This window comes from Crocuta crocuta, unplaced genomic scaffold (genome assembly GCF_008692635.1).
Source record: "Crocuta crocuta isolate KB4526 unplaced genomic scaffold, BGI_CrCroc_1.0 scaffold318, whole genome shotgun sequence".
Lineage (NCBI taxonomy): Eukaryota > Metazoa > Chordata > Mammalia > Carnivora > Hyaenidae > Crocuta > Crocuta crocuta.
In genome coordinates this window covers 3276692-3302362 of record NW_027531425.1, presented here as the reverse complement: position 1 = coordinate 3302362, position 25671 = coordinate 3276692, and the positions used below count along the sequence as shown (strand labels likewise).

Genomic DNA, 25671 nt, shown 5'->3' with positions numbered 1-25671 from the left:
TTTGATACACAATTTCCATTACTTGTTGTGCATATCACACCATATAATCTAGTTGCAGACCTTTCTCACGGTAGACTATGAGTTCCTTTAAGTCAAAGCTGCTTAACTCATTTCTAAAACCCTTAACACAATGACTGGCACTTATCGACATATTAATAAATATACTAAATTGAACTCACAACCAAACCCAAGGACCCAATTCATTTCTTCATTCATCAGAGCTGACAAAAAGATCCCCTTGTTTCTGGTAGTGGAGTTGAGAAATTCTATTAACTCAAAGTCAACAGATAAGAAAATCTCTTCTATGAACAGCTGCCTAAATCTCAGCAAGGAACTATCTAAACCAATAGTTCTTAAACCCAGCTGGGTTTTAGAATGACTAGAGGAGCTTCTTAAAATTCAAATACTTGGGCATCTCATGAGATTCTAATTCTAGGGTGGAGCCCAGGATGATTTTGATGGGAAGAGGGCTACATTCTGGGGGCCTAAATACTCTTCTAACTAAACCTGGTGGTCACCAGAATGACAACAGATGAGCCAGGAGTTTCCATTCAAATGAACCAAGCAACCAACAATATATGAAATGCGAAGCTCACACACATTGGTAAATTAAAAGAATGAGGGTATATGATTTATTTAAAATTTCAGGGGTGCCTGGGTGGCTCAGTCTGATGAGCGTCCAACTTTGGCTCAGGTCATGATCTCACTGTCCAGGAGTTCAAGCCCCATGTTGGGCTCTGTGCTGACAGCTTGGAGCTAGAACCTGCTTCAGATTCTGTGTCTCCCTCTCTCTCTCTGCGCCTTCCTCACTCCTGCTCGGTCTCTCTCTCAAAAATAAACATTAGGGGCATCTGGATGGCTGAGTTGGTTAAGCATCTGACTCTTAATTTTGCCTTAGGTCATGATCTCAGAGTCTGTGAGTTCAAGCCTCACATCAGGCTCTGGGCTGACAATGTGGAGCCTACTTGGGATTCTCGCTCTCCCTGTCCCTCCCACCCACCCTGTCTCCCTCAAAATAAATAAACTTAAAAAATAATAATAAATAAAATTTCATAAATAGGGGACCTGGGTGTCTCATTAGGCTAAGTATACAACTCTTGATTTCGGCTCAGGTCATGATCTTACAGTCCGTGAGATCTAGCCCTGCATTGGACTCTGCACTGATAGGTGGAGACTGCTTGGGATTCTCTCTCCATCTCTCTCTGCCCTGTCCCCTGCTTGTGTGCTTACATGGGCATCCTTTCCCTCCCTTCCTCTCTCTCAATAAATAAAATAAATATTTTAAAAAAGAGAACAGTGAACTTGGAAGTAAAAAGCAACGGCTTGAAACTTTCCAATATATCCTTTAAAAGCTGCATCACCTTAGACAAGTCACTTGTTTCAGCAGTTTCCTTATATATAAAACCTTATATACCTTAGCAGCAAGAACTATGTTATAAAATTGTTTTTTGCTGAGCCTATTAGGAAAAAAAAAAAGGGTAGCCTATACCAGGATGGAAAATGTATAAACAAAAGAATAATACAAATATATAATAAAATAATAAAAATAAGACTCATTTTCCATCAACTATCTCATGTAATCATAACTGTATCATTACTATGGATATATCATTCAATATCAATAGTGGTTAAGTGCACTAATTCTATTCTAGGTTCAAATACTGACTCCACCACTTAATAGTCAGGAGACCGTGAGCAAATTTACTTGCCTCTTTTAGGCTTCACTGTGTAAAGCAGGGCTAGCATAATCCCTATTTTATAAGCAGTTTAATGGAATAAAAAACTCTGAAAATAGTCATGACCCTCTTAAGGCTAGCAGCTCAAGGATAACACATAAACAATGGAACACACACCAGAAACCAAATGTTTTCATTCCCACTCCAGTATTCTTTCCATAAAATAGGTTTTCATTTCCTAACTAATACCAATCTCCAAAAACAAATTACCTTGGATCCTAAGTTAAATTCTAAACTCTGTTCCTCTAAAAAAAAAAAAAAATCTTGATAAACAATTACGTTATATAAGTTAAAGATATATTTTACAAATGGAAGATGAGAAGAGCCACAGATTAGCAATGAATAAAAAAAAGTGGTGAGAGAGAGGAACCCAGAAAAATGGGTTGCCATCAAGTACAATTTTTAAAAACCCAAAACCCATACCCTACACAAATCCCTGAAGCCAGCCTCCCACAGGAAAATCTGGTGGCTATTCTTAATTTATCCAAAATACATCATAATACTGGATAAGAGCCTCTCTGGGAGCAGAAAACGCTTGGAATACTTGAAATTTTACAAAATAGAAGTTACACTCCAAAGATTCTCTTTGTAGACCTCTCTAATCTCTACCCCTTCACCCTGTCCCACAGATAGTATGGTCCCAGAATACAGGTGAGCGTGGGTGGCTTAGACAGTTGAGCATCTGACTCTTGATTTCGGCCCAGCTCATGATCCCAGGGTCGTGAGATCAAGCCCTCCATCAGGCTCCACGCTAGTTGGAACCTGCTTGAGGTTTGCTCTCTCTCCCTCTGCCTCTCTCCCCTGCTTGTGCTCTTCTCTAAAAATTTTTTAAAAAACAATTTTTTTTAAGATACCAGAAAACAAATCCTAAGAGATCCTGCTCTCCCCATCTCTTCCCTCAAGTTAAAGACTGGCAAAGATGAGATGTTACCATCTGGTTTAAATATCACAAATGATGAGCTGGTACAACCACACAAAAAATTGAGAGGATCTTGCCTTAAAGAACTTGTAATTATGTGGTTTTGATATGGATTTGTTCTTTGTTTCTGGAGTTATGAGATTAGAGTAAAATGATAATGTTTCAGCATCTGTAGTCTGGAGTATGTATGCCACATAGAAATATGTGCTTAATAAAAGCTCCAACCAAGTGCTCAATATGCACTGAGTTTTAGACTTTAGTTCTCTGAACATTGCAATATGGTCAAGCCAGTGAGATGACAAGAATTAGCACAGGAATGCACAGAAATCTGCCTAGGGCTATGTAAGGAGCAGAGCTCAGAAAAGAAATCTTAGATTAGGTGCATGCTACCAACTAAAATACTCAACATTTAAAGACTTAACACTTAACTATATATGCCATCAGAAAGTGTTTTTAATACATGTAGAAAGCAGTACTGAGGGGCGCCTGGGTGGCTTAGTTGGTTATGCATCCGACTCTTGATTTTGGTTTAGATCATGATCTCACAGTTCCTGGGATTGAGCCCCGCATCGGGCTCTGTGCTGATGGCATGGAGCCTGTATGGGATTCTCTGTCATTTTCTCTCAAAATAAATAAAAAAACAAAGTCTATTTTTTTATGTTTATTTATTTTTGAAAGAGAGAGAAACCGTGAACAGGGGAGGAGCAGAGAGAGAGGGAAACACAGAATCCAAAGCAGGTTCTGAGCTGACAGCTCAGAGCCTGATGTGGAGCTGAAACCCACAAACAGTAAGATCATGACCTGAGCAGAGAAGTCAGACGCTTTACCGACTAAGCCACCCACACAACCCAAATAAAGTCTATTTAGAAAACAATACTGACCGAGTAAACTGCTTGATCCAGGATAAAAACGAAGAAAACCACACTAGCAGAAACACAGTATATATGAGTCCACCTAAGAAGCATTGTTATGAGATTCAATAACAAGACCTATCTGGACAAAAAAAACACTGGGGGAATCCAGGTTTGTATGGGAGTTCTCATTAGCTTTATTTTAAGTTTGCCTAATTTTTAGTAAAGAATAAAATATAATCCAGCTCTGTCCTGAGGATCAAAAATAAACATTTTCCCTGCCACCTCTTCTACTTTTCTCCCCACTTTATAAGTAAAATAATTGTGGAATATTAAAGACTCAATGTACTAACTCAATTTCCTATCCTGCTAGAATTGGCATTATTTAAATTGTTAGGTAAGATATGATGCTTTCCATTTGCAGGGCTTCAACAGCATCACAGCCATCCCATACTAGGAGAAATTAAAGTAATTTTAAACATTTCTTAACACAAAGCTCACCAAATACAAACTCCTGCCTGTATACTCACACCACACAACACACACACAACACATGCACCTGCAAGTTTTCTGAAATAATTTATAACAGCTCTACTTGAAAAAAATAGATTTTTGATATCACTAATTTTTTTTTTAGAGAGAAGGGAGAGAGCGATTGTGCATGAGCCAGTGGAGAGGGAGAGAGAATCCCAAGTAACCTTTACCCTCAGCATGGAGCCCGACGTAATGCAGGGATCATGACCTGAGCTGAAATCAACCAACTAAGCCACCCAGGTACCCCCTTACTAATTTTTTATAATCTCACTAATTTTTTTAAACTTTTTTATTATTGAGAGATAGAAAAAGACAGAGCAAGAGCACGGGAGGGGCAGAGAGAGGGGGAGACACAGAATCTGAAGGAGGCTCCAGGCTCTATGCTGTCAGCAGCACAGACACGGGGCTCGAACTCCCAAACTGTTGAGATCATGACCTGAGCTAAAGTCAGACACTTAACCAACTAAGCCACTGAGGTGCCCCTAATCTCACTAATATTTAAAATATCTAACAACAACAAAAAACAAGCTAGACCAGGAGAAGAATTACATTCTATATACTGTTGTTTTGAAGCTGAGCTTTTGACTTTCAAGTTTCACTTTTTAAAAATCTCTTTACTGTAGGGGAAAAGGAGGGATATGTATTTGGCACCAACGTTTGTTGCACTAAATCTGTCCCCATACTCTTCTTAGCAGTGAGCAAAGCTTTGGGATTTAAGCTCCTTGCAATCCATCAATTAATTAACCTGGACAGCAGCCCTAGGTCAGTGTCAGATCCCCTTACAGCAGACGAGAAGGCATACGTTGGAGAAAAATGACATTGTCCAAGGTCGCAATGGAATTAGATTCAAGACTCTACTCACTTATTTTTTAAAATCTGGAAACACCATACTCCTTCTGTTACATAATAAAAGTACAAACTTTTAAAAAGTAACACACTCCCCTTGTATAAAGCTTATTTTTACCCATGCAAAATATTCTTTAAATTTCATATCTATTGTAAAATAAGACATTACCAAGTAAAATGGAATCAACAGGTTCCAAAAAGCCATGCATTACACGATCTTCTGCCTGGTGTTGTTTAACTAGTTTCCCATCTGAGAAATTAAGTTATTATTTTGGTGGAAAAAGCAATTAGATTTCTTTTTTAAATTTTTAAAACGTTTTATTTATTTCTGAGAGAGAGAGAGAGACAGAGAGACAGAGACAGAGACAGCATGAGCAGAGGAGGGTGAGAGAGAGAGAGAGAGGGAGACACAGAATCTGAAACAGGCTCCAGGGTCTGAGCTAGCTGCCTGCACAGAGCCCGACACGGTGCTCGAACCCACGAACCGTGAGATCATGACCTGAGCGGAAGGTGGACGCTTAACCGGCTGAGCCACCCAGGCGCCTCAAAGGAATTAGATTTTAAGGAGTTATTGACAGAAAATATTTTTCAATGACCTGATTTTTAAATTGCTCCTTTTGAACTTCTGACACCACAGAAATATTAATCAGCAATTCTGCTAAAACAGATAGTGCACCATCAAGGTTGAAAGTCAAACTATCATTCTTAACAAAAAACTGAACCTAACAACCTAACCAACAACTCATTAGACCCTTTTGATTCTCATTTCCATAAACCTCCTTTTCCAGAAAGCGACTTAATTCTACTTTTTTGGTTACTCCTGACTTCCAGCTCTATTCTTTTGAGACAGTCTAGTAGATAGGAAAATGGACAGAGAATGGAACAATGTTTGTGGAGAGTGCCCTCCAACCACCACCTACTACCCCAACTAATGCCATCAAACTTTTAGGTGCCCAGAGTTGGCCTGAGGATGGTCAAGTTTTTGCACAGGTTCTAAAAATTTGTAATAAAGCAACCAAGCCACTGATTAAAACTGAGAAAAATATAGGATTACCTGGCTGGCTGTCAGAAGAGCATGCAACTCTTGATCTCAGGGTCTTGATCTCTACACACTAGGTGTAGAGATTAAATAAATAACTTAACTTTTTTAAAAACTGAGAAATACAATCCATATCCTAATTGGGCAAAGTGACCATCCTCACTAAAGGCTAGAAACATTCCTAACTGCCCAAATCTCACTCATTCCCTGAATAAAACAAAAACTATGCAAATTTTTTTTTTTTATGTTTATTCACTTTTGAGAGAGAGACAGAGAGAGAGAGAAAGGCAGAGCACAAGCAGGGGAGGGGCAGAGAGAAAGGAGACACAGAATCCAAAGCAGGCTCCAGGCTCTGAGCTATGAGCACAGAATCTGATGCGGGGCTCAAACCCACGAACATGAGATCATGACCCAAGCTGAAGTAAAAAACTTAACCGACTGAGCCACCCAGGGATCCCATGAAGTNACTAGCTTACTCTCAATCCAACTACTGCTACTCTGCTCTCCTATATCCAGGAAAATATCTAATAATAAATAAAAATTTAGAATAAAAAACTTTTTTAATTTGCACTCTGGAAATGGGGCGCCTGGGTGGCTTAGTCGGTTAAGCGTCCGACTTTCGCTTAGGTCATGATCTCGTGGTTTGTGGGTTCGAGCCCCGCGTTGGGCTCTTTACTGACTGCCAGCTCAGCGCCTGGAGCCTGTTTCAGTCTGTGACTCCCTCTCTCTCTGACCCATCCCTGCTCACGCTGTCTCTCCCTCTCTCTCCTAGAAATAAATAAAACATTAAAAAAATATATATGTATAATAAAAAAAATTTGCACTCTGGAAGTGATGGCTCTGGCACAGCTAACTAATCTTTACATTCAGAAAGAACGTTTACATGATTAAAAAAAAAACAACAGATAAACAGACTCTAGGCCACGTCTAAAGGTATAAGACAACGATGCTTTCAGAGGAATGGTTTACAATGAAAGATTTGAATATTTGAAAAAAAAAGAAAAGGACTTATAAGAATGCATTTAGTCAAATTCCACATCTTTGTTCCAAACATCGCACAATTATGGAAAAGAAAAGTCTCACTGCCCTGGAGGCAACTTTTCCTCATTAGTCTGGTTTATAAACTTGGGAGTCATACAAAGCACCTTCATTATAGAAATCACCTAATAGTTAATGACAGAAAAAGCATTTTTAGAAAAACTTGTAGAGGTGTACAAAGGTAACATCTAATTTTTCCCTTTTAATTCCATGCTAAGACACAACTGTTAACAAAAAAATCCTTGTATGCAGCATACAATTCTTACATCTGAAACAAGTTTCTCACAAATTAGACTTTAAAGTCCAGTTATAAATTTCTCAATCTTTAAGTAATATAAAGCAAAATGAGAGGAGCCCAGCGAAGTAGCTTTCCCAAAGTACCACCCTACCCACCCACTTACCCCAAAGGGACTTAACGGTTTGCCTCTGGTGATTCCTCGTCAAGTGACCCACATTTAACAAAAATTTCAGAAAAAACAGTATAGACAGCCCTTCATTTCCCAATATTTATTCCACTTAATTTTTTTTTGAGGTTGGCAATGATCTTCTGCACTTAAAAACAGTGTATTAACATAATCTCCAGAGAATATCTTAACAAGAAAAAAAAAATCACACCACCAGATCAACACAAATCAAGCTTGTACAGAAAGGTCTGTACAAGAAAGCAAAAAGCTAAGATCTTCTAGATTCCTGGGTTTTTAAAACCTATGTTTGGGTTTTCCCTTTATTGTCTCATACAGCGAACTTTTAATGTGGTCCAATTAAGACAACAAGAGATTACAAAAGTCTAGAAAAAGATTCCATTTACAGCACATAAACCAGACTTAGTTCTTTCAATCAAATAATTTACCATATTTTGTTTCCTTTCTAAAAGAAAATTCTCTCCCTGGAAGATTTCTGTCTGCTTATTAAAGTATCCTAAGCATTCTGAACTCTGTCTCCAAAAGTAAACAAATAAATGAGTTCTGCTCCTCTATCAACCAGAAATACTCTTAAATTTAAGCCAAGATACCATAAAGAAAATTAAGTACCTGAGAGAGAAAGAAGGAAATTGAGGGCTAATAAATTTTCCCTAATTTTTCTTATTAGTGTATCTCAATAACAGAAAAATTCAAACCCCAGCTTTAATACATTTAGTAACACTTTTCAAAGGCACTTCTCTATTCTCTATTCATTTTGCTCTTGGAAGAGGCTTAGGTTGCATGTTTAAAACCTAATCCTGTAATCACTGGTAGGGAAATTTTTCCCGTGGGGGTGTGAATCTTAAACTGCCTCATGTATTTGCAATATTGCTCGCATTCTATTCTAAAAGCCTATTAATTTTGTTGATTAGTTCAACAAAATTACAACTAGGTGAATAGGCGTGTGGCTCCTAGTGTGACCAATTTATAATTTACCATTAGTTAAGTAAAATTTAGCTAAATGCCAATTCAAAAACTGTAACAAATGAAGTTTGTTGCTTTGTTTAAGGCACTTTCGAACTACAACTGTAGGACTTAATCCAACCTCCTACTAAGTGAGGAAAAAAGTTTTTCTGCTGAGCAGTATAGTCCTACCTTTGTCCTAAAAGGCAGTTACAAGTGGGTACAGGGTTTCTTTTGGGGATGGTGGATATGTCCTAACATTGATTGTGGATAGTTTTACAACTCTGTAACTACCGAAAACTATAACTAAAAACATTTTAAATTGATGAACTGTATGGTCTATGAATTATATCTATATAAAACTTTATTTTTAAATAATAATTATAAGTTCTTCCTTCATTCAAGGATGTTTCCATTGATCAGCCTTTTCTCCAAATGCTAAGCAGGTCTAAGGTGGCCAAAGAATCACAACCAGGGAAAAATTCTGTGACACCAAAGGAAATGGGAAAACAGAGAGGGTTAGGCCAAAGTCAATCAAACCTAAAATTAAGGGGCTTGATAGGCTGGAATGAGAGTAAATGAGCTCCGTATCATTAACACCTCTAACCATACAAAGAAATATGTATTTAAGTTCCACCCTGTTCCTAATGGTGGAACCATCAGGCTTACTCAAAGATGCTGACTATACTGAAACATTAGAAAGTTTTACACTTTAGCTATAAAGATGAAGGGATCAAACTAACAACCCACAGGAAGTTAAAGTTGAAAAAAATATGTCTACTGTGCCATCTGGGGTTTGATTTAAATCCCTGATTTTTGGACACTGCCAAAGAAGAAATTTGTGGAATCTGCTTATCTATGGCCAAATGTGAGACATTTGAGGGCAACAAAGAAAGTTATTAAAGCCATCAGATATATTCCAATCAAACTTGAGAGACTCAAAAGAGTATTTACTGAGCAGCCAACTATTTTTTGCCTAATAGTTACACTCCTAAAATTAATCATTTCCAAATACCACAAAGTGACACGGAAAATTTGTCCTTAAAAAGACATCTAAGTACATCAAGGAGGAAATGAAAATGAGCATTTTAAAGGTAGCAAAACCAGAAGTCAGATTAATTGTAAGCTTAAAAAAATTTTTAAAAGCCCAGGAAACAAGCCTGGATATCCTACATACTTCATGTAATCTGAAAAACATTTATTTTCCTCTTTAAACTTTTAACTCCGGTTTAACCATTTTCTTGATTATCTTTTATCACATTTACCTTACTATATTTTCACAAATTTTTGTGAACCCCAAGTGTTCAAAAGCAACGCAGTTTAGGACCCTCACTGAAAGCAGCTATAAACTGAAACTATGTAAGTACCATTAATTAAAGATACAAAGATAAGAACAAAAGGAAATAGAAGTGCTTTACAATTCTTCCCCTAACCTCCCAACGGACAAATACCAACAGACCCAATCTCCATTTTAACACAGTGACTTGTGTTCCAAAAAAATTAGCGAACAAAAATCATCTAGAACACAGGCATTATGTAGCCATGGCCTTGGACAATATTTCTTACCCTTGTTTTTTTTGTTGTTGCTTTATTTCAACTGTATGAAACCACTTGTTCACAGCTTCCTAAAACAAAAACAGTTTCTGAAACAAAGACTGTTTACATCTCTTAAGAAACCTTTGTTCCAACAAGACCCTTCTTCAAGAGCTACAACTTCTGGAAAGATTTCTCTTTTTGTGGTTATATCAACAACAAACTCTTTCCATTTGGCATAGGAGTTTGTTAAACAAAGGACGAAGAAAGCCCCCCTCACACAAAGGAGGTCTCCAAAACAGAGCCCTGGTTATGTTTGTAGATTATTTGTGCCTCTTTAACACCCTTCCTCAGGCAGTAGAATGTACTACTCTCAATACAAAATGGTGGCCATCATGTCTGTCTGACATTCAGAATGGAAAAAGGCAACATGATCACACATTTTGCAAAGCTTACTATTCATATCCCAGCCAAGATGAGAAAATGGGTAGCCAAAACTAACCAGAGCCAACACTATCTTTTTGGGAAAGGGCCCTAGAAAAGGCACAGAATATAATAAAGTAAGATAAAGGGTTTACCCCAGCCCTACTATATATACTACAATACCAACATGGAGGACAACTCTCACTCCCAGGAACCAGACTTCACACATTTTGGTTACCAAGAACTTAATCAAGTTGCCTAGTTTCTGAATAAAATCCTATTAACGCAAATGTACAATATCCACAGTCACCTTTCCTAGCACAGGACATAAAGCTAAACTGCTAAATGTCTGAAACGTGACCTATTCTTCAAGAATTAAAACGTTGGCTCTAATCAGCTCCGGCTGTAACTTCTGCAGGCCCCTTTGCACTCTAGAAGAAACGCCAAGTCCCTTAAGCAACAAGAATCAACCTTGTCCAGTTGAGAGAAATGGTTCTATTTTCAAACATTTCCTCCATACTAGCTGACCAGTTATTTTCTGACGCATAGACTTCATCTCCATTTTCAAACTTGTCCAAGAAAAACCAAAGTATGGTGTCCGTGTTTTAATTCGGGGGGGGGACGGGGAAAGGAGACGAGAGAAAGGACCTATTAAGAGATCTCCCTCAATACTGCTTTTCCAAACCCTAATGATTACACATAGAACCCCTGCAACTCCAAATGTCATTACAAAGAGCAAGCTTAAGAAAGAAAGGGANGACCCCGCTCCCCGCCCCCCGCGCCTCAGGCCTCCCCGGCCCGCGCGTCCCAGCTCCCTCCCCCAGCCGCGAGCAGGATCCGGGGTGCCGGCGTGACTCACCGGCGGCGGCCGCACCTTACAGATCCCAGTCTGCTCGGCTATGGGCCGGATCTTGTGGATGAAAGCGAAGGGGTCCGCGAACTCTTCCCAGCTGGGCTCGAAGACCGGGCACTCGGGGGGAGGCAGGAACTCGCCCAGCGGGCCCGGGCCCCCGAGGGGCAGCGCCGGGCGCGGGCCTGGGGGCAGCGCGGTGGCCGGCTCCATCACCGCGGGTCGGGCACGGGCGAGGACGGGGTGGGCTCCGAGACCGCGGCGGNGCCCCCGAATCGGGCGGGGCACGGGCCTTCGGCCTCGGGATGAAGTTGATCCTTACGGTCCAGTTGAGCCAACATTTATTGACCATTTACTACGTGCCAGAATCCCTTCCCTCAATAAGTTAATACTCTGGTGGAGAAGATCAGACACATAAGTGGATTATATCGGTCATGTCAGTACACTGTGGTAGGTGCCATGATAGAAGTGTATACACTTAGTAAAACCCGGGGAGGGGCAGAAGGTATTTGGCATAATGGGGAAGGAGTTTCAAGGTAGGGGGACCGGCCTGAAAGGAAGAACAAAATGGAGGTGAGAAAACACTAGTTATAATGTTAATAATAAGCTAACACTTTTGAGCACTTGCATATCCTGGGCACAGTTCTGTTCTAAGTGCTTTGCAGGATTAATCATTTAATCTACACAACCCTTTGAGGCAGGTACTCTTATTTCCATTTTACAAATAAGGACAGTGAGGCACAGGTTGTTTAAGCAATTTGCCCAAATTCACACAGCTAACAAATGATAGAGACTCTGTCTTTTAGAATGAGAGGTGTTACTGAGAAAAGAGTGGTCCATGAGCAAAATAATGGCAAGATTGGGTGTGAGAGAAGCCAAAGACTTTTAAAACAATCCAGTTAAAAACACTATGGCGCCAGTGCTATTCGTTAGGAAGAAGGGAGGCAAATGTAGGAGATAAAATTAGAACATAGTGATAAATTGGAATTGGGGAAGGACAGTAAAGTATCCAGGGTGATTCAGGTGTTTAAGTACCTACCTGAATGGTTGCTGGTGCACAGGCATTGCCAATGCGTTCCCCTAGATTATATAAATGAGAAAATAGGAGGGAGATAATGTGTTCACTTCTGGATATGTTGAGTTTGACATGTCTTTGGTACAGTTGGAAATATACAACAGGCTGAATAGTATAAATCTGAAGGGGAGTGATCAGAAATGGGGGATGTAAATCTAGAGTTATTAGCATATGACTGACAGCTATTAATTATCTAAAGCTAATCTAATACTGTGTGAAAGCATTGTTGTAAATGTTTGGCATGTATTAGTGTATTAGCTCATTGAATCTACACAACCATCCTGTTAGGTAGGTATTACTATTATCCCCATTTTGCAGAGCAAGCAATGGAGGCACAGAGAGGTTAAGTAATTTTAAAAGATATGAAAAATTTTGAGGCATGGGTGGGATGTGTGTGTGTGTGTGTGTGTGTGTAGGGTGAGTGCCTAGTGTCCTGCCCAGGAAAGGGGGGAGAGGATATTTAACAAGTAGGACCTCAACACTAAAAAGAGCTCTTTCATCCAGAAAGCAGCCAAACCCATGGAAGTACTCTTTGGATCAACAGAATCCTAGCTCTGCTTTCAGATTCACCTAGAGGAAAGAAGTCTCTCTTATCCTTAAGCGTTCTTCAATTTAAAAAGTGGGGAGGGGAGAAGCCTCCTCTTCAATAAACTCTTCGCAGAGATACTTGGCCCGAAAACGGTTCAAAAAGGTCCTTGCAGAAGGTCCTCCTTTTCTTACCTCTCTCAGGCTTTGGACCTAGGTAAACCTTTTTTGCTCCCCACTGCAAGGGAGACTTAAGCCAAGCGGCAGCTGGCATCCTACTGGAGAAAAAGTGATCAGTGTAAGATAGACAAGAGATAAAGTTATAATAAATTGTTAGTGGTAGAACCTAGGTGGTGGGTGTAGAGGAATTTGCTGCAAAAATTTTTTTAACTTTGCTGAATATTGGAAATGTTTCCATAATAAAATGTTGGGGAGAAGAATCAATGTTGCTCTTTGCCATGGGTGTATTTGCTTTTGAGGGTCTTGCTGCAGTTGATTTCCTGTCATGTGCTCTTTCCTGGGAGAACGTTAAGACTATTTTCACACTTAACCCTGGCATCCTTCAAGCCGGGTAAGTATAACTTTGAGAAAAATTCTAGACATATGTCAGTACTGACTATTACTTAACTGAAGTGCACAGGAAGAATGAGCCTAGGATAATCGTTCCCAATCCTCAGCCGTGTACTAGGACTCCCTCACGCTTCCAACTCCCAAGCTCTCTCCATTTCCGGTATTGACCCTAAGTGATGAGATTTTGTGGCTCCCAGATCTGGCAGCAGCTGTTTGGCTCCCCGAGGACCCGATGTGACGTTGAGGGAGGGGACGGTTGCCAGGGTAGTCAGGGGAACCTAGGGACCCTGAGGGCTCTCCGGGAAGGCGACAACTCCCCCACCCCGCGTAAGACGCTTCCCTTGCCCTTTATGATGTGTGTTTACATGGGCGGAGGGATCCCTCCCCAGCTGACAGCCACACCGCGGCCGGCTCTTCTTTTTTTAAAGAGCCTAGCCACAGCCAGCGATTGGCCGAGGCCGGGGCCGCATCAGCCTCCGGGGGCGGGGCCGGGGCCGCATTGTCTCGTCTGGGGCAGGCCGGACGCCCCAGAGGCCGGACCTGGGCAACCCCGGCTCCGAGGTCCCGGGGCTGGATCTCCCGGAGGCCTTGGGAGTGAGGTCTGGGCGGCGTCCGGTTTGGATTGCCCGGGGAGAGTGGGGTTGGAGCCCCGGCGGCCGGAGCGGAACCAAGCCCCGTTCCGAGTGCCACGTCTCCAGGAACCCCCTCCTTACTCTTGGACAACACTCCGCCCCACCCGGGCCTCCGTCCCCCAAACTACCCCTATTTGTGCAGCCCCAGAACCTTTGGACGCATCCCCAGGGGGCTCCATCCTCTTCCGCCCCCTCGGTCCCCAGGCCTCATTCCTCGAGTCTGCCCCGCCCCCGGCCTGCGCCCCAGATCTGCAGCCTTCGCCCCTAGATCCGCCCGCCCGGTGATGAGGCGCCCCCGCGTTCCTTCCGGTCTCAGCGACGGGACGACCACGCTCCAGGGTTGCAAACCAGGGGAGCGACTTTCTCCCTTCCCCTCCCACCTCCCGCCGCCAGACCCCCGCGCACTCCCGGGAGACGGGGCTCCGGGACAGAGGGCCGGCCAAGGCTCCCCAGCAGCCTGGGAGGGGGCGGCGGCCCGCGCAGCACGTAGCGCACGTGTAGGGGCCGCTCTCCACCCCCCTCCCCAGCCCGCGGCCTCCGACCACTCGCCCGAGCTCCGGGTGTCTGCGGTGCGCCTACCTTCCGCCCCGACCTCCTGTGTCTGGGCCCTCCCAGCACTGCACCCCTTCTCACACCACCCTCCCCTTCCCTGTTGATCCTCTGCTTTCTCCTTTCCCCCCCTAATTTCCCCAGCGCACGGGCCTTTCTTCAGCCTCTTCGCAGTTTGTCTCAGCTCCTCCGATTCAATGCCATCATCTCTCTCTCCCACCACTTCTGGTGTCCTGGAATGTTTGGTATCAGATGTCCCCTGTGGAAACCCACAATCTATGAGATCTCGAGATGAGCTGCAGTCTATTTGGCCTCCCTGTTTTATTTATTTCGTGTACTCCCACGGCGTCTCGTTACGACTCTCTATTACTGCAATCATAACTCGGTATTTGTCTTTTTAACACTGCCCTCTTCCCTTACACACGACTCTCCTCCAAACTGGAGCCGCTGGCGGGAAGGAGTAATGTCTCTAGCCTTGGCATCAGGCACGTGGTAGAAACTCCACAAATATTTGTTCAAGGGGAAGGGAAGTGGCTTTGAGTGTCTGTGGCTCCTACTGACTGAGGATGGAGCTTTGGACAGGACAGGAGAAGCATCTGGCTGTCCAGGTGAAGCAGGAAGAGATCTCACAATAGATCAGTATGTGGGGGATGGGGGAGCCCACCTAGTGGGATAAACCCACCTTCCCCCATTCCCTGCCAGGCCAGGCCCATTTCCCTGGAACCAGCAAACCCTCCTCCCTCTGCTAGACTTGTCTCTTGTGTGTTCCCTATTCTGCCCTACCCTCAGCTCTGCGGGCTGTCTTTTTCAGGGGATCAGCTCATCTCACACAAGGGTCTCATCTCTGGGCTTCTGTCCTTGGGAAGCTGGGTCTGGATCCTGGAGAGATATCTGGTAACTAAATACCTCTTCCTCCTCCCCATCTTTTCTTCCTCTCCAGTTCTGGGATCCCTTCTCAGCTAACTCAGACCAAGGGGATCCAGGGTTCAGCGCTTTGGTTGACCCGGGAGTGGGGCCCCGGGGCCAGGCCCTTGTCTGGGCCCCCTCCCCAGGGAGCCTCCAACAGACACCAGCAAGTGGGGCAGTTCCCACGGTGTGTGGCCAGCCCTGCCCATGGGGTGGGGAGGGGCAGAGTTACCTACACAGGGCTTCAGGGTGTTTCCTCCCTTTCTGGTTGGACCACTTTAGAGGCCCTAGACTCTTTCCCAGAGCAGCCTTGTGCAGATGAGAGAGAAGCTGAGAGGCAGAGAGGGAAACTCAAATTCTCTGTTCATCCTGGAGCGCAACCACCCCAACTAAGGTTTCTGGACCCGAGGCCCCCCTCTCAGCATGCTCTATGGCCTTGGATAGCTGGAATGTTTGGAATTCTCTGTGTCTGGGATGAAAGTCTTCTAACAGGAAGAAAATGGCTTCTACACTAATTATGTCCGAACTTCAGGAAACACTACTGAATCTACTATGCTCATTTGAAATTCGACTAAACCCGGCTGAGTGACCAACACAGGGTCAGACACACTAAATGCTAAATGCTAATTCTTTCTTCTCTCCCCTGGAAGGAAGGGGTGATATATGAACAACGAGAAATACTGTTCTAACGTGAATAAGACAGGGTCAGTGGCTGGGAGTGATTCATAGTCTCTTAGACACATCAACACTATGAGGTAGGTGGGTTTTAGTGTCATTGCTTTTCAGATGGAGAAATTGAGACTCAGAAAAGTTAATTAGCCAAAGCCACACAGATAATAACAGTGTTAGGACTAGAATGATGATCCTAAAGCCTTTGATCATCCCCAAATACCAAGCTGATTTCTCTAAAGCTGAGAATCTCACACCAGCTGTCCCTTAACCTGCCAACATGTGTCCATTCTCTCCCCTAAGCCACAGTGGCTTCACACTTCTTGACTGTGAGCCCCAGTACTTTTGTTTATATACCAAAAGTTTCACAAAATAAAAGTTCCACAAAATAGTACTTGCCCTCACACAGTGATACACAAACATGCTGATTGAGACCCATGAAGCTGGTTTTATAAGCCATGATTGTGACCCTCAATTTGAAAAATGCTGGTCTGTAGTTTTTCCTGTAGTTTTGGGCAGCTTTTCAAGATGATCTAGACCAAGAAGTGAGTTTTCTCTACTCATACCCATATAATCTTGAATTTTGGAATTTTGGCCATTGCCCCTCCTCCTCCCCCATATCTTCTGTAAGTCCTCCAGAACATGGACCACATCATAGACAAAATCAGTCATCAGCTCTTTTCTGTTTGTTTTTCATTGGTTATTACTCACTTGTCTGAAATCCTCTATTAATTTTCCTCCTGCCCCTGACCCACAGCACAACCCCAGGGATCACTTTGTGCCTCATCTTTTTAGCACTTTATCCCAAACAGGTGCCTGGTATAAAACCAGGATCTAGCATGACCTGACTTGGAGCAGTGGCCAAAGGCTCAAATGCCTACAGGGGGCAAAGTAAATAAGCAAAGTCAGCCAGGTGGAGCCTGAAATAAGGAGAATGCATATCCAGCTACCTGGGCCCTGGGCCATCAGGCCAGGGTGGAAGTAAGTTGCAAATTTTCAAGAGAAGCCAAAAGTCTAGGTTTTTTATACAAACTCCCCTATTTTGAATTTTTTTTGAGATTTATTCATTTTTTGAGAGACAGAGCATGAGCATGAGCAGGAGAGGGGCAGAGAGAGACAATATACACACAGAATCCAATGCAGGCCCCAGGCTCTGAGCTGTCAGCACAGAGCCCGATACAGGGCTTGAACCGTGAACTGCAGGATCATAACCTGAGCCAAAGTTGGACACTCAACCAACTGAGCCACCCAGGTGCCCCAAGCTCTCCTAGTTTTAAAATATTCAATCTTCAAACAAATTTTTAAAAAACAGTGTGTGAGCCAATCAAATAGGCTCGTGATCTGACTGTGTTCTGTGTGGAGCCACCTGCTCTGGAGAGGCTGCTGGGATGGTGAGCTTCAGACCTTCAGAACAATGGTTGCCAAGGGAGCACCAGCTGAGGCACGCAGCCAGAAATGCTGGAATGGAGGCCGGCTCCTGCTTCATCCCTACCCTGTGGGTCAGGTTCGGCCTCCTAAGCTTAAAGGAGAACTTTGACTTTCAGCAAAGTCGGGGGCCCACACCGAGGACATATGGTAGCAACAGGCACAGTGTCATAGATGGCCTACATAACTGCAATGTTGATGAGGGACCTGGAATGGGGAGTGTCAGTGCTTTTTAATATCCCCCCCCCCTCTATTTTTTGCCTCCTCTAAAGCCCTCAAAGAAGTGGAAATCAAATGACAAGGTATGGAAAGGTTCTCAAAGTGCTGTGCATCAGTGCAAGAATCTAAAAGTAAAATTGGGGTGAAAGCTTAGGAATTAAAGTAAGACAGACCTCCAAGATATAAGGGAAAAGAAGACAGTGTTGTCATGGTTGAAAATGATACTTGTCCCTTATAATAAAAAAGCTAACATGTATTGAATGCTTGCCGTGTGCTACGCATTTCTGTGTGAAGGATCTCTCAGAATCCTCATAAGAACCCTTGAGAATAGCCATCATTATTATCTTCGTCTTTCTAGATGAAGAACTGGGATTCAAAGAGTCTGAGTCATTTAGCCAAGGTCACATAGCCAAGAAGTTTAACAGAACCAGGTCCTGCCCAGGCTGTCTGAGTCCAGAATCTGTGTTCTTAACCATCACCCACATATTGCCCTCCTCTGGTGTACTACACAGTCCTTCTGGCACTGCTGTGTCCCTGACACCTAGCACAGGGTTTGTTGAAGAAACACATGGTCACTCACCATGATCACATAATGCCTGACAATGAGTGAGTTTATAAATACTTGTTGAGCATGTTCTCTGGGCCAATTACTATGCAAAGTGCTGTAGACATAGCATTGAATAAAATAAAGTCCCTGCCCTTCAAGGACTTATACTGTAGTCTAGTAGATAGAGACGGACAATAAGCACATACAGGTAAGAAGGATTTCTGGTAGAAATCAGTGCTAAGGAAAACAGGACAAGTGATGGAGTGATGGGAGGCTGGGTGGGAGGCATGGTGAGTGGCTACTTTAGACACAGTGACCGCGCCCAGGAAGAATATTTGGGCTCAGATTGGAATATTGGGAAGAAGATGGCTCTTGGAAAGTCTACGGAGGATAGTTCCAAGAAGAGGAGTACCATGTACGGAGACCTGGGTCTGCAAACACCTTGGAATGTCCAAGGGACGATGCTCCTTCCTCCAAGAAAGCCAGTGGGTGGGGGGAGATGAAGTCAAAGAGGCAGGCAGAGGCTTAGATCAGGCAGGATGTTGTAGGCCATGGTCAGGAGTTTGGATTTCATCTTAGTTTCAATGACAAGCCGTTGGAGAATTATAGGTCAGGAAGGGATATCATTTGATTTACAATTTTAAAATGTTTTTCTGGCTGCCATGTGGAGAATAGATTGCTGGAGAACGAGGTGGAGGTGAGGAACCGATTAGAAGGTGTTTGCAATAGTCCAGGCAGGAGACGACTGTGGCCCAGACTCACGTGGTAGCAGTAGAGGTGGTGAGAAAAGGCCATGCTGTGGATAAATTTTGAAGGAAAAGGTAACAAGACTAATTAGATTGGATGTAGAGTGTTAAAGGGAGAGAGGCACCAAGGACGACTTTTAGATTTTTCCCCGAGTAAATGGGCAAATGGATTTCCTGAGATGGGAAAACTTGGGGAGGTAAAGATTGGGGATATACCAAGGGAGCCTGGGTGGCTCAGTCAGTTAAGCGTCTGACTTTGGCTCAAGTCATGATCTTATGGTCTGTGGGTTTGAGACCTGCATCAGGCTCTGTGCTGACATCTCAGAGCCTGGAGCCTGCTTCGGATTCTGTGTCTCCCTCTCTCTCTGTCTCTCCTCAACTTGTGTTCTCTCTCAACAACAAATAAATAAACTTAAAAAAATTATTTAAAAAAAAAAGATTGGGGATGTATGAAGAATCTATGTTTCTGCTTTGGCTCTGTTAAAGCTAAGATCTCCATCCAAATGGAGATGTGCAATAGTCAGGTAATCTGGAGCTCAGGACAGGAGTCAGGGCTGCAGATAAGATCTGCCCTGGGTCGTCCAAGTGTGTGTATATCTATGTATATACCCACAAGCTTATATATGTAAAAGCCTACAGATATGGAATATACACACAGATATTGTATAGATAAAGATAGTTATACACACACATGCATATATAATGTATAGTACTTAAAACCACGGGACTGGGTTAAGATCACCCAAGGGGAGCATAGCGGAAGAAGAGAGCCAAGGACAGAGTCCAAGAATACTCCTCCATTTACAGGTTGGGAAGAGATGAGCCAGGAAAGAAACAGAAAGAATGGTCAGTGTGGGCAAGAATGATGTTAGAGAAGAAAGCGTGTCAAGGAGGAAGTAGTCAACCATGTCAAAATTTGCAGAGAGGTTGAGCAAGATGAGAAAAAATGTGAAGTGAAGTGGGGCTAAATGATAAAGACAATGCTTTCAAGGAGGCTGTGCTGGGGTTGCAGAGGAATGGGCAGAATTTGGACAGAATGTGAATTGAGAGAGGAATTTTGCGCTTTTTTTTCCCGTTGGAATACGGTAGAGTTCCTTGTCAAGATGATGGGAATGGTCCGGCAGAGAGGGAGAAGAGGGTATTGCAGAAGAGGAAGAGGGTCATTGCAGGGGTGCAACACCTGAGCCGGTGACAGGGAGTAGGAGTCCGGGCACAACCCCCTGAGGGAGGAGAGTGTGGAGTTGAGGTTCAGGGAAGCGGAGGGCATGGTGGATCTCTTTTCTCTGTTAAAAGATGCTGACACTGTTCTTTGGAATGAATACTAATAGCTGCCAATAATTAAGCACACACCGCTCCTGTGTAAGGCCTCCACATGCGCTCGTCTCATGGTAGGGGAGTGGGTGGAGAGGACGCAAGAGTCACATCACAGAGGGAGCTTAGCTCAAAGCTGGAACACTGGAGAGGCCTCAGTTTGCTCTGCTCGGCCTCACCTTCTCTGCCATTATGCCTGAATGACTGGCCCTCCACACCCCAGCTCCTCTTTTTCTCTCTCTCCCGACTCTTCCAGAAGTCTGTAGGACTCAGGGGGCTAACTGAGGGCAGCACTCTGGCTGTGACTGGGAAATGACACAGGAGGTACAGAGGAAGACTGAGCTATGGCTATGGCAGTGAACTACTTCAGCTGTTGTAGAGCCTTTTTAACCGGGATATGTATCCTTGTATTTATGTTCTAGAGAAGAGAAACCTATCTCTTTGACATCGAGTGGTTTGTATCTGAATCACCCAAGTGACTCAAAGTCCCAGATTCAGGAAACCAAGTAAGACAAGTTTATTCTGTGAAACCTTCCTACCATGTATAAGTTTTATTTTTATAACTCTTATCAAAGTTATATTTTAAGTTATTTTATAACTCTTATCAAAAAGCTAAATGGTTAAGGGAGAGAAGCATATTAATCTCTCTCAAAATGCTGCATGGGCAGGATCCATAAAACAGGAGATTGGAGAATATTACAGCCTCAGGAGCACAGAAGTCATCAACTACAATTTCTTTTCGTTTGTGTACTGATGATACAGGAAAAGAGTCAAGAGTAGGTGATGAGGTACATTAAAGCCTTTCCTCTGTTCATTTAGAAACAATCATGAAAATACATTCTCACTGGAGAAAAGGCACTAACAGAGGAAGACAGCAGTAGACAAGTACCTTTGAGGCTGAATAAGCCTGAAGTCCAAAGCTCAACATTCACGAAAGGATTTTTTTTTCATTCTAAGTTAACAGAGTCGTGTTCTGATCAAGGTATGTGAATGAGATTAAAGACTGGAATAAATGAAGGATATCTTTTAATAAAAAGTAAGAAAGGCACCACATTGCTTAGCATTTAGCCTTACTTTAAGTTCAGCTATTTTATTTATTTTGAGAGAGTGAGCAAGCAGGGGAGGGGCAAACAGAGAAGAAAAGAGAGAAACCCAGGCAGGCTCTGCACTGACACCATAGAGCCCAATGCAGGACTCACTATGATCTGAGCCAAAATCAAGAGTTGGTTGCTTAACTGACTGAGCCACCCAGGTACCCGAGGTTCAGCTATTCTAATAAACTGTTTGACTTTTGTTTAAAAAAGCAAGGGTAGGTGGTGGCCATCTGTTTCCTAAGATAAAAGAGCCTCATCACTGAAGCCTCATCATTTTGAAAAGGGAAAACTTCAGGAAAGTTGAATCTCCAAACAAACCTATAAAGAGAAGGCAGCAAAGCACACCTGTACTGTGACCTTCCTTCTTTAAGTCAGAGAATAAGGCTATATTCTATCAGGTTCCCAGCTCAGATAAAAAGACAGGCTTTGGAAGTAACAATGATGAGGAGAAAGGATAGAATATGGGGGATTGTGAGGGGGAAAGTCCAGGGGAAAAGGAGAAGTTCTAGGCATGGATGGATGGAGAGAGTCCCCAGCTCCTGTACATGTTGACTTTTTGCTATAGGAACCATATCCCATCAGACACCATGCGGTGTTCCATCAGGCGCGGCATCATAACCTCAATGGGCATCGGATTCCTGTGGCTCTTCATCACTTTGAAAGTCCCCAGGGAAATTGAAGATGATCAAAACATGATGGCTTTCAAGGGCCAAGTATCAACCCCTGCTCTCAGGGTGGGAATTGAGGATGTAGGGTGGCAATGGTGGGGACAGGTAGATTCGCAAAGCACCTATACCTTTTCACCTGAGAGCAGGAAGCTCCAAAGGGAGTTGGGATATGAACCTGGACCCATCGGTCCATAAAGAAGCTGCCCCCCCAACCCTAATATTTATTAAGGTAAGGAAGAGAGCAAATAGTGCTCCAGCCCTTATTACTTTGGCCAGTGGTCAGACATCCTGAGAATGTGCTGGGCTCACTCTAGGGAGAGTGATCCATCCCTTGTCTTTCCTGGAAAAGCTGATGAGAAGCCTCTAGGGGGCTAAATCCTTTTCTTTTATGAAAGGAGGTACATGTTTTGCCTTTTGTCAATGATCTAGGAGGACAATTATGGCAAAAGAAGAGACCTGAGCCTGCTGGAAGCCTGGCAGAATCATACCTTCCAGTATATTAAGACAATTCAGCAGAGAAGAAAGAGTGAGTTCCAAGGAGAGGAATGGGGTACCCTAGGGGAAGTAGGGACATCAGGAGAAGGTAGCTAGAAAGGAAAGAAGAAAGAAGAGGAAAGAAGGCAGGACTCCACCCGGGAATATTTGAATCTAGCAGACAGTTCAGGAATGAGGAAGAAGGAAAAAGATAATTGTTACAGGAAGGCAGAATCACTGGATTAGAGAACATTTCGATTAGAAGGGGTCTTAGAGTCATAGTCTAAATCCCTCAGTTTTGTGAATCAGTATCTAAGCTCAGGATTGAAGGGACTTTCTCAAGGTTACAGTCAGTGGCAGAACTGGGACAAGAACCTAGTCTCCTGACTTACGGAGAAGCTCTTTTCCTTTCACCTAAAGCTGAGCTTTGGGAAGATGAACTGGGTAAAACAGAAAGAATTGTAAAAACAATAATGTTAGCTAATACTTCCTGAGCACTTAAACCATGTGCTACAAAATTCTGGCTCAAAGAAGGCTCAAAGGGACCCACAGGGACTCAGCATCACCTAGTTTAGTGCTTCTCAGACTGTAATGTGCATATAAGGTACTTGGTGATACTGTTAAAATGCAGATTTCTCGGAACCCAGATTCTGCATTTCTGAGCTTCCAGACGAGATTGATGTTGTTGGACTAAGGACCACATTCTGAGAAGCAATGATCTAAACATCCCCTGTATCAAAAGGGAGCATAGGCAGGAACTAGGAGAAGGGAAGAAAGGAACAGAGAAGGTCCCGAAGAGCATCCCAACCCTTAACCCTTTGACCACCTTCACTACCAACCCAACGCATGCTGACAATTATCCCTATTTTGCCTCTCCTTAGCATGGCTGACAGTGGGGATCTCCTCAGTGCCACGACCAGATCAAAGCAGCCTCTTGTACACCCTGGTCTCCCTGTTCCATGCTTCCTCTAAGACTGAGCAGAAACGTCTCACGGTCCTGATTCACCTGGCACATTCTGACCTCTCCTGGCTCAAAGAAACTGTTGCCCATATTTCAACCCTCTTCAGCACACAGATCTCAGCAGGGCAGTTGCTACTGATTCATGCTCCCTCTGATGCCTACCCCACCATGGATGCCATGAGGAAGAAGACCCACAATGGGGAATTCTACTCCAAGCAGAATATAGATCATGCCTTCCTCATGAGTTTTGCCGCAAAGCTCTCTGAATACTTCCTGTTATTGGAGGACAATGTCCATTGTGCCTCCAGCTTTATCACCCACATTCATCGGAAGGTGGACGCCATGAGGTCCAACCCCTGGGTGTTACTGGAGTTCTCTAATATGGGCTTCCTTGGCAAACTCTTCCACAGCAGGGACCTCCCACTTCTGGCTCATTTCCTCCTCCTCTTCTACAAGGAAAAGCCCCTTGATGGGCTGATCCCCCACTTCCGTACCCTCCTAGCTCAGAAAAACCCGATCCTCTGCAGACCATTCCTTTTCTACAACAGGTTCTCCTACTACACCTCTAATGACAGCCAGAAGGTCACACCATTTCGGAAAAAGAACCCCTATGGTCCTGACAACCCACCTGCAGCCATTTTCACCAATATGAAGGGTTTTGATGTTCATTTCCCCTGGGAGGCCTACACTCTGGATGAGTCATTCTTCTGGACCCACAATGTTAGTGCAGGGAACCACCTGACAGTCATTTTGAACCATCCAGTGAATTTGAGCAGAGTGCAAGTGTTGACAGGCACCGTTGTGGATGGAAAGCATGCCCTGGAGAAGGGGCAAGTGGAGCTGGGCTATGACCCCGAGGGAATGCCTCAATACTGTACCAGCTTTGCCTTGCTGGGCCACCTCTTGGAAGGGCAGATGAATCAGGAGATTCTCAACAGTATGGGGTATGATGTAAGCTGTGTAAGGCTGGTGGTGAAAGCTAATCAGGTTGGTGGTCTCATAATCAGGCATATTTACCTCTGGGAAGAAAATTCCAAATATATGGAAGCAGCTCAGAGTTGGATGTGAAAAATTAAAGTCTTGAAGCTGTTCCATTTGAGCCTCTCTGAGTGATGTGGGGAGACAGATGCCAGGGAATAAGGGGCAGAGACAGAAGACTCTATGATGCTTTTGGTGCCACCATGATGTTAAGAGACCTGTTCCTTTTTCTAGCCAAACCAGTGATTCTTTTTTTTTTTTATAAAACTTTTTATGTTTATTTATTTATTATTTTAAGTAGGCTCCACACCCAACGTGGGGCTTGAACTCATGAGCCTGAGATCAAGTGTTGCATGCTCTACTGACTAAGCCAGCTAGGTGCCCTATAAGGTGATTCTTATAGGTTATCTTTATCTGGGAGCAGATACAGCTTTAGCCCAACTTGGGGAGGGGTGTTGGTCACTCCCAGAATCTTTAGATTTTGGGAATGCTGAGATGAGCACAGAATACTTGTGTGTGCATATAAATACATATATTGACATATAGTCAGAGGTGGGGAGATATAATGTAGTAGTAGGAGGGTAAATGGGGAAATCATGGGGTGTCCCTAAAATTGATACCATAAGTAGCCAAGAAAGTGACCCTCATTAGAAGTCAAATTCTCTGGAGGCGCCTGGGTGACTCAGTCGGTAAAGTGTTGGATTCTTGATTTTGGCTTAGGTCATGATCTCACGATTCATGAGTTCAAGCCCCGTGTCAGGCTCTGTGTTGACTGTGCAGAGACTGAGTGGGATTCTCTTTTTCCCTCTCTGCCCCTCCCCTCCTCGTGCTCTCTCTTTCTCTCAGAATAAATAAATAAACATTTTAAAAAAGAAGTTAAATTCTCTGAAATTCAGGAAAGCAGCAGATGGACTGATAGCAATAAAACTAAGCCCTTAACTCTATCCTTTAAGCTGTTTCATAGTGCCCGTCTAGTTTCCTCCTCTCCTCACAAATTTGGACATAAATAGTTTGTAACTAAAACTCTACTTTCTCATCAGCAATTCACTCCTTAACTCCCCCACTGGTGTCTACATCCACAAAGCTACTGAAACTCTTCACTATTTGTAATGACAAAAATAGTCAAAACCCAACTGCATTTTTCAGAGCTCATTCCCTTTAACTCTCTGTAGCAATATACAATACTAAC

General features: G+C 43.4%; 2 protein-coding genes across 6 annotated transcripts in view; one reads left to right on the top strand and one right to left on the bottom strand.

Annotated features, from left to right (window-relative positions):
- KDM5B (lysine demethylase 5B) overlaps window positions 1-11394 on the bottom strand; it is a 72940-nt gene extending 61546 nt beyond the window's left edge. For all 3 annotated transcript variants that reach the window (XM_077772099.1, XM_077772098.1, XM_077772100.1), the window contains exon 1: window positions 11143-11394. In XM_077772099.1, coding sequence (XP_077628225.1) covers window positions 11143-11346 — 204 coding nt within the window. In that variant the 5' untranslated portion in view covers window positions 11347-11394. The remainder of the gene's footprint in view (window positions 1-11142) is intronic.
- A 20-nt stretch (window positions 11395-11414) lies between these two features.
- LOC144238306 (alpha-1,3-mannosyl-glycoprotein 4-beta-N-acetylglucosaminyltransferase-like protein MGAT4E) lies at window positions 11415-24598 on the top strand. 3 transcript variants are annotated; one of them, XM_077772102.1, is made up of 7 exons: window positions 11415-11583; window positions 15296-15378; window positions 20730-20813; window positions 21127-21289; window positions 21967-22135; window positions 22499-22595; window positions 23425-24598. In XM_077772102.1, the coding sequence occupies exons 5-7, from the start codon at window positions 21989-21991 to the stop codon at window positions 24570-24572; spliced, it is 1392 nt and encodes a 463-aa protein (XP_077628228.1). In that variant the 5' UTR covers window positions 11415-11583; window positions 15296-15378; window positions 20730-20813; window positions 21127-21289; window positions 21967-21988; the 3' UTR covers window positions 24573-24598. The 3 variants fall into 3 exon arrangements, with proteins under 3 accessions (XP_077628228.1, XP_077628229.1, XP_077628227.1); XM_077772101.1 differs by lacking the exons at window positions 11415-11583; window positions 15296-15378 and adding an exon at window positions 17552-17786; XM_077772103.1 differs by lacking the exons at window positions 15296-15378; window positions 20730-20813.
- The last annotated feature ends 1073 nt before the right edge of the window (window positions 24599-25671 follow it).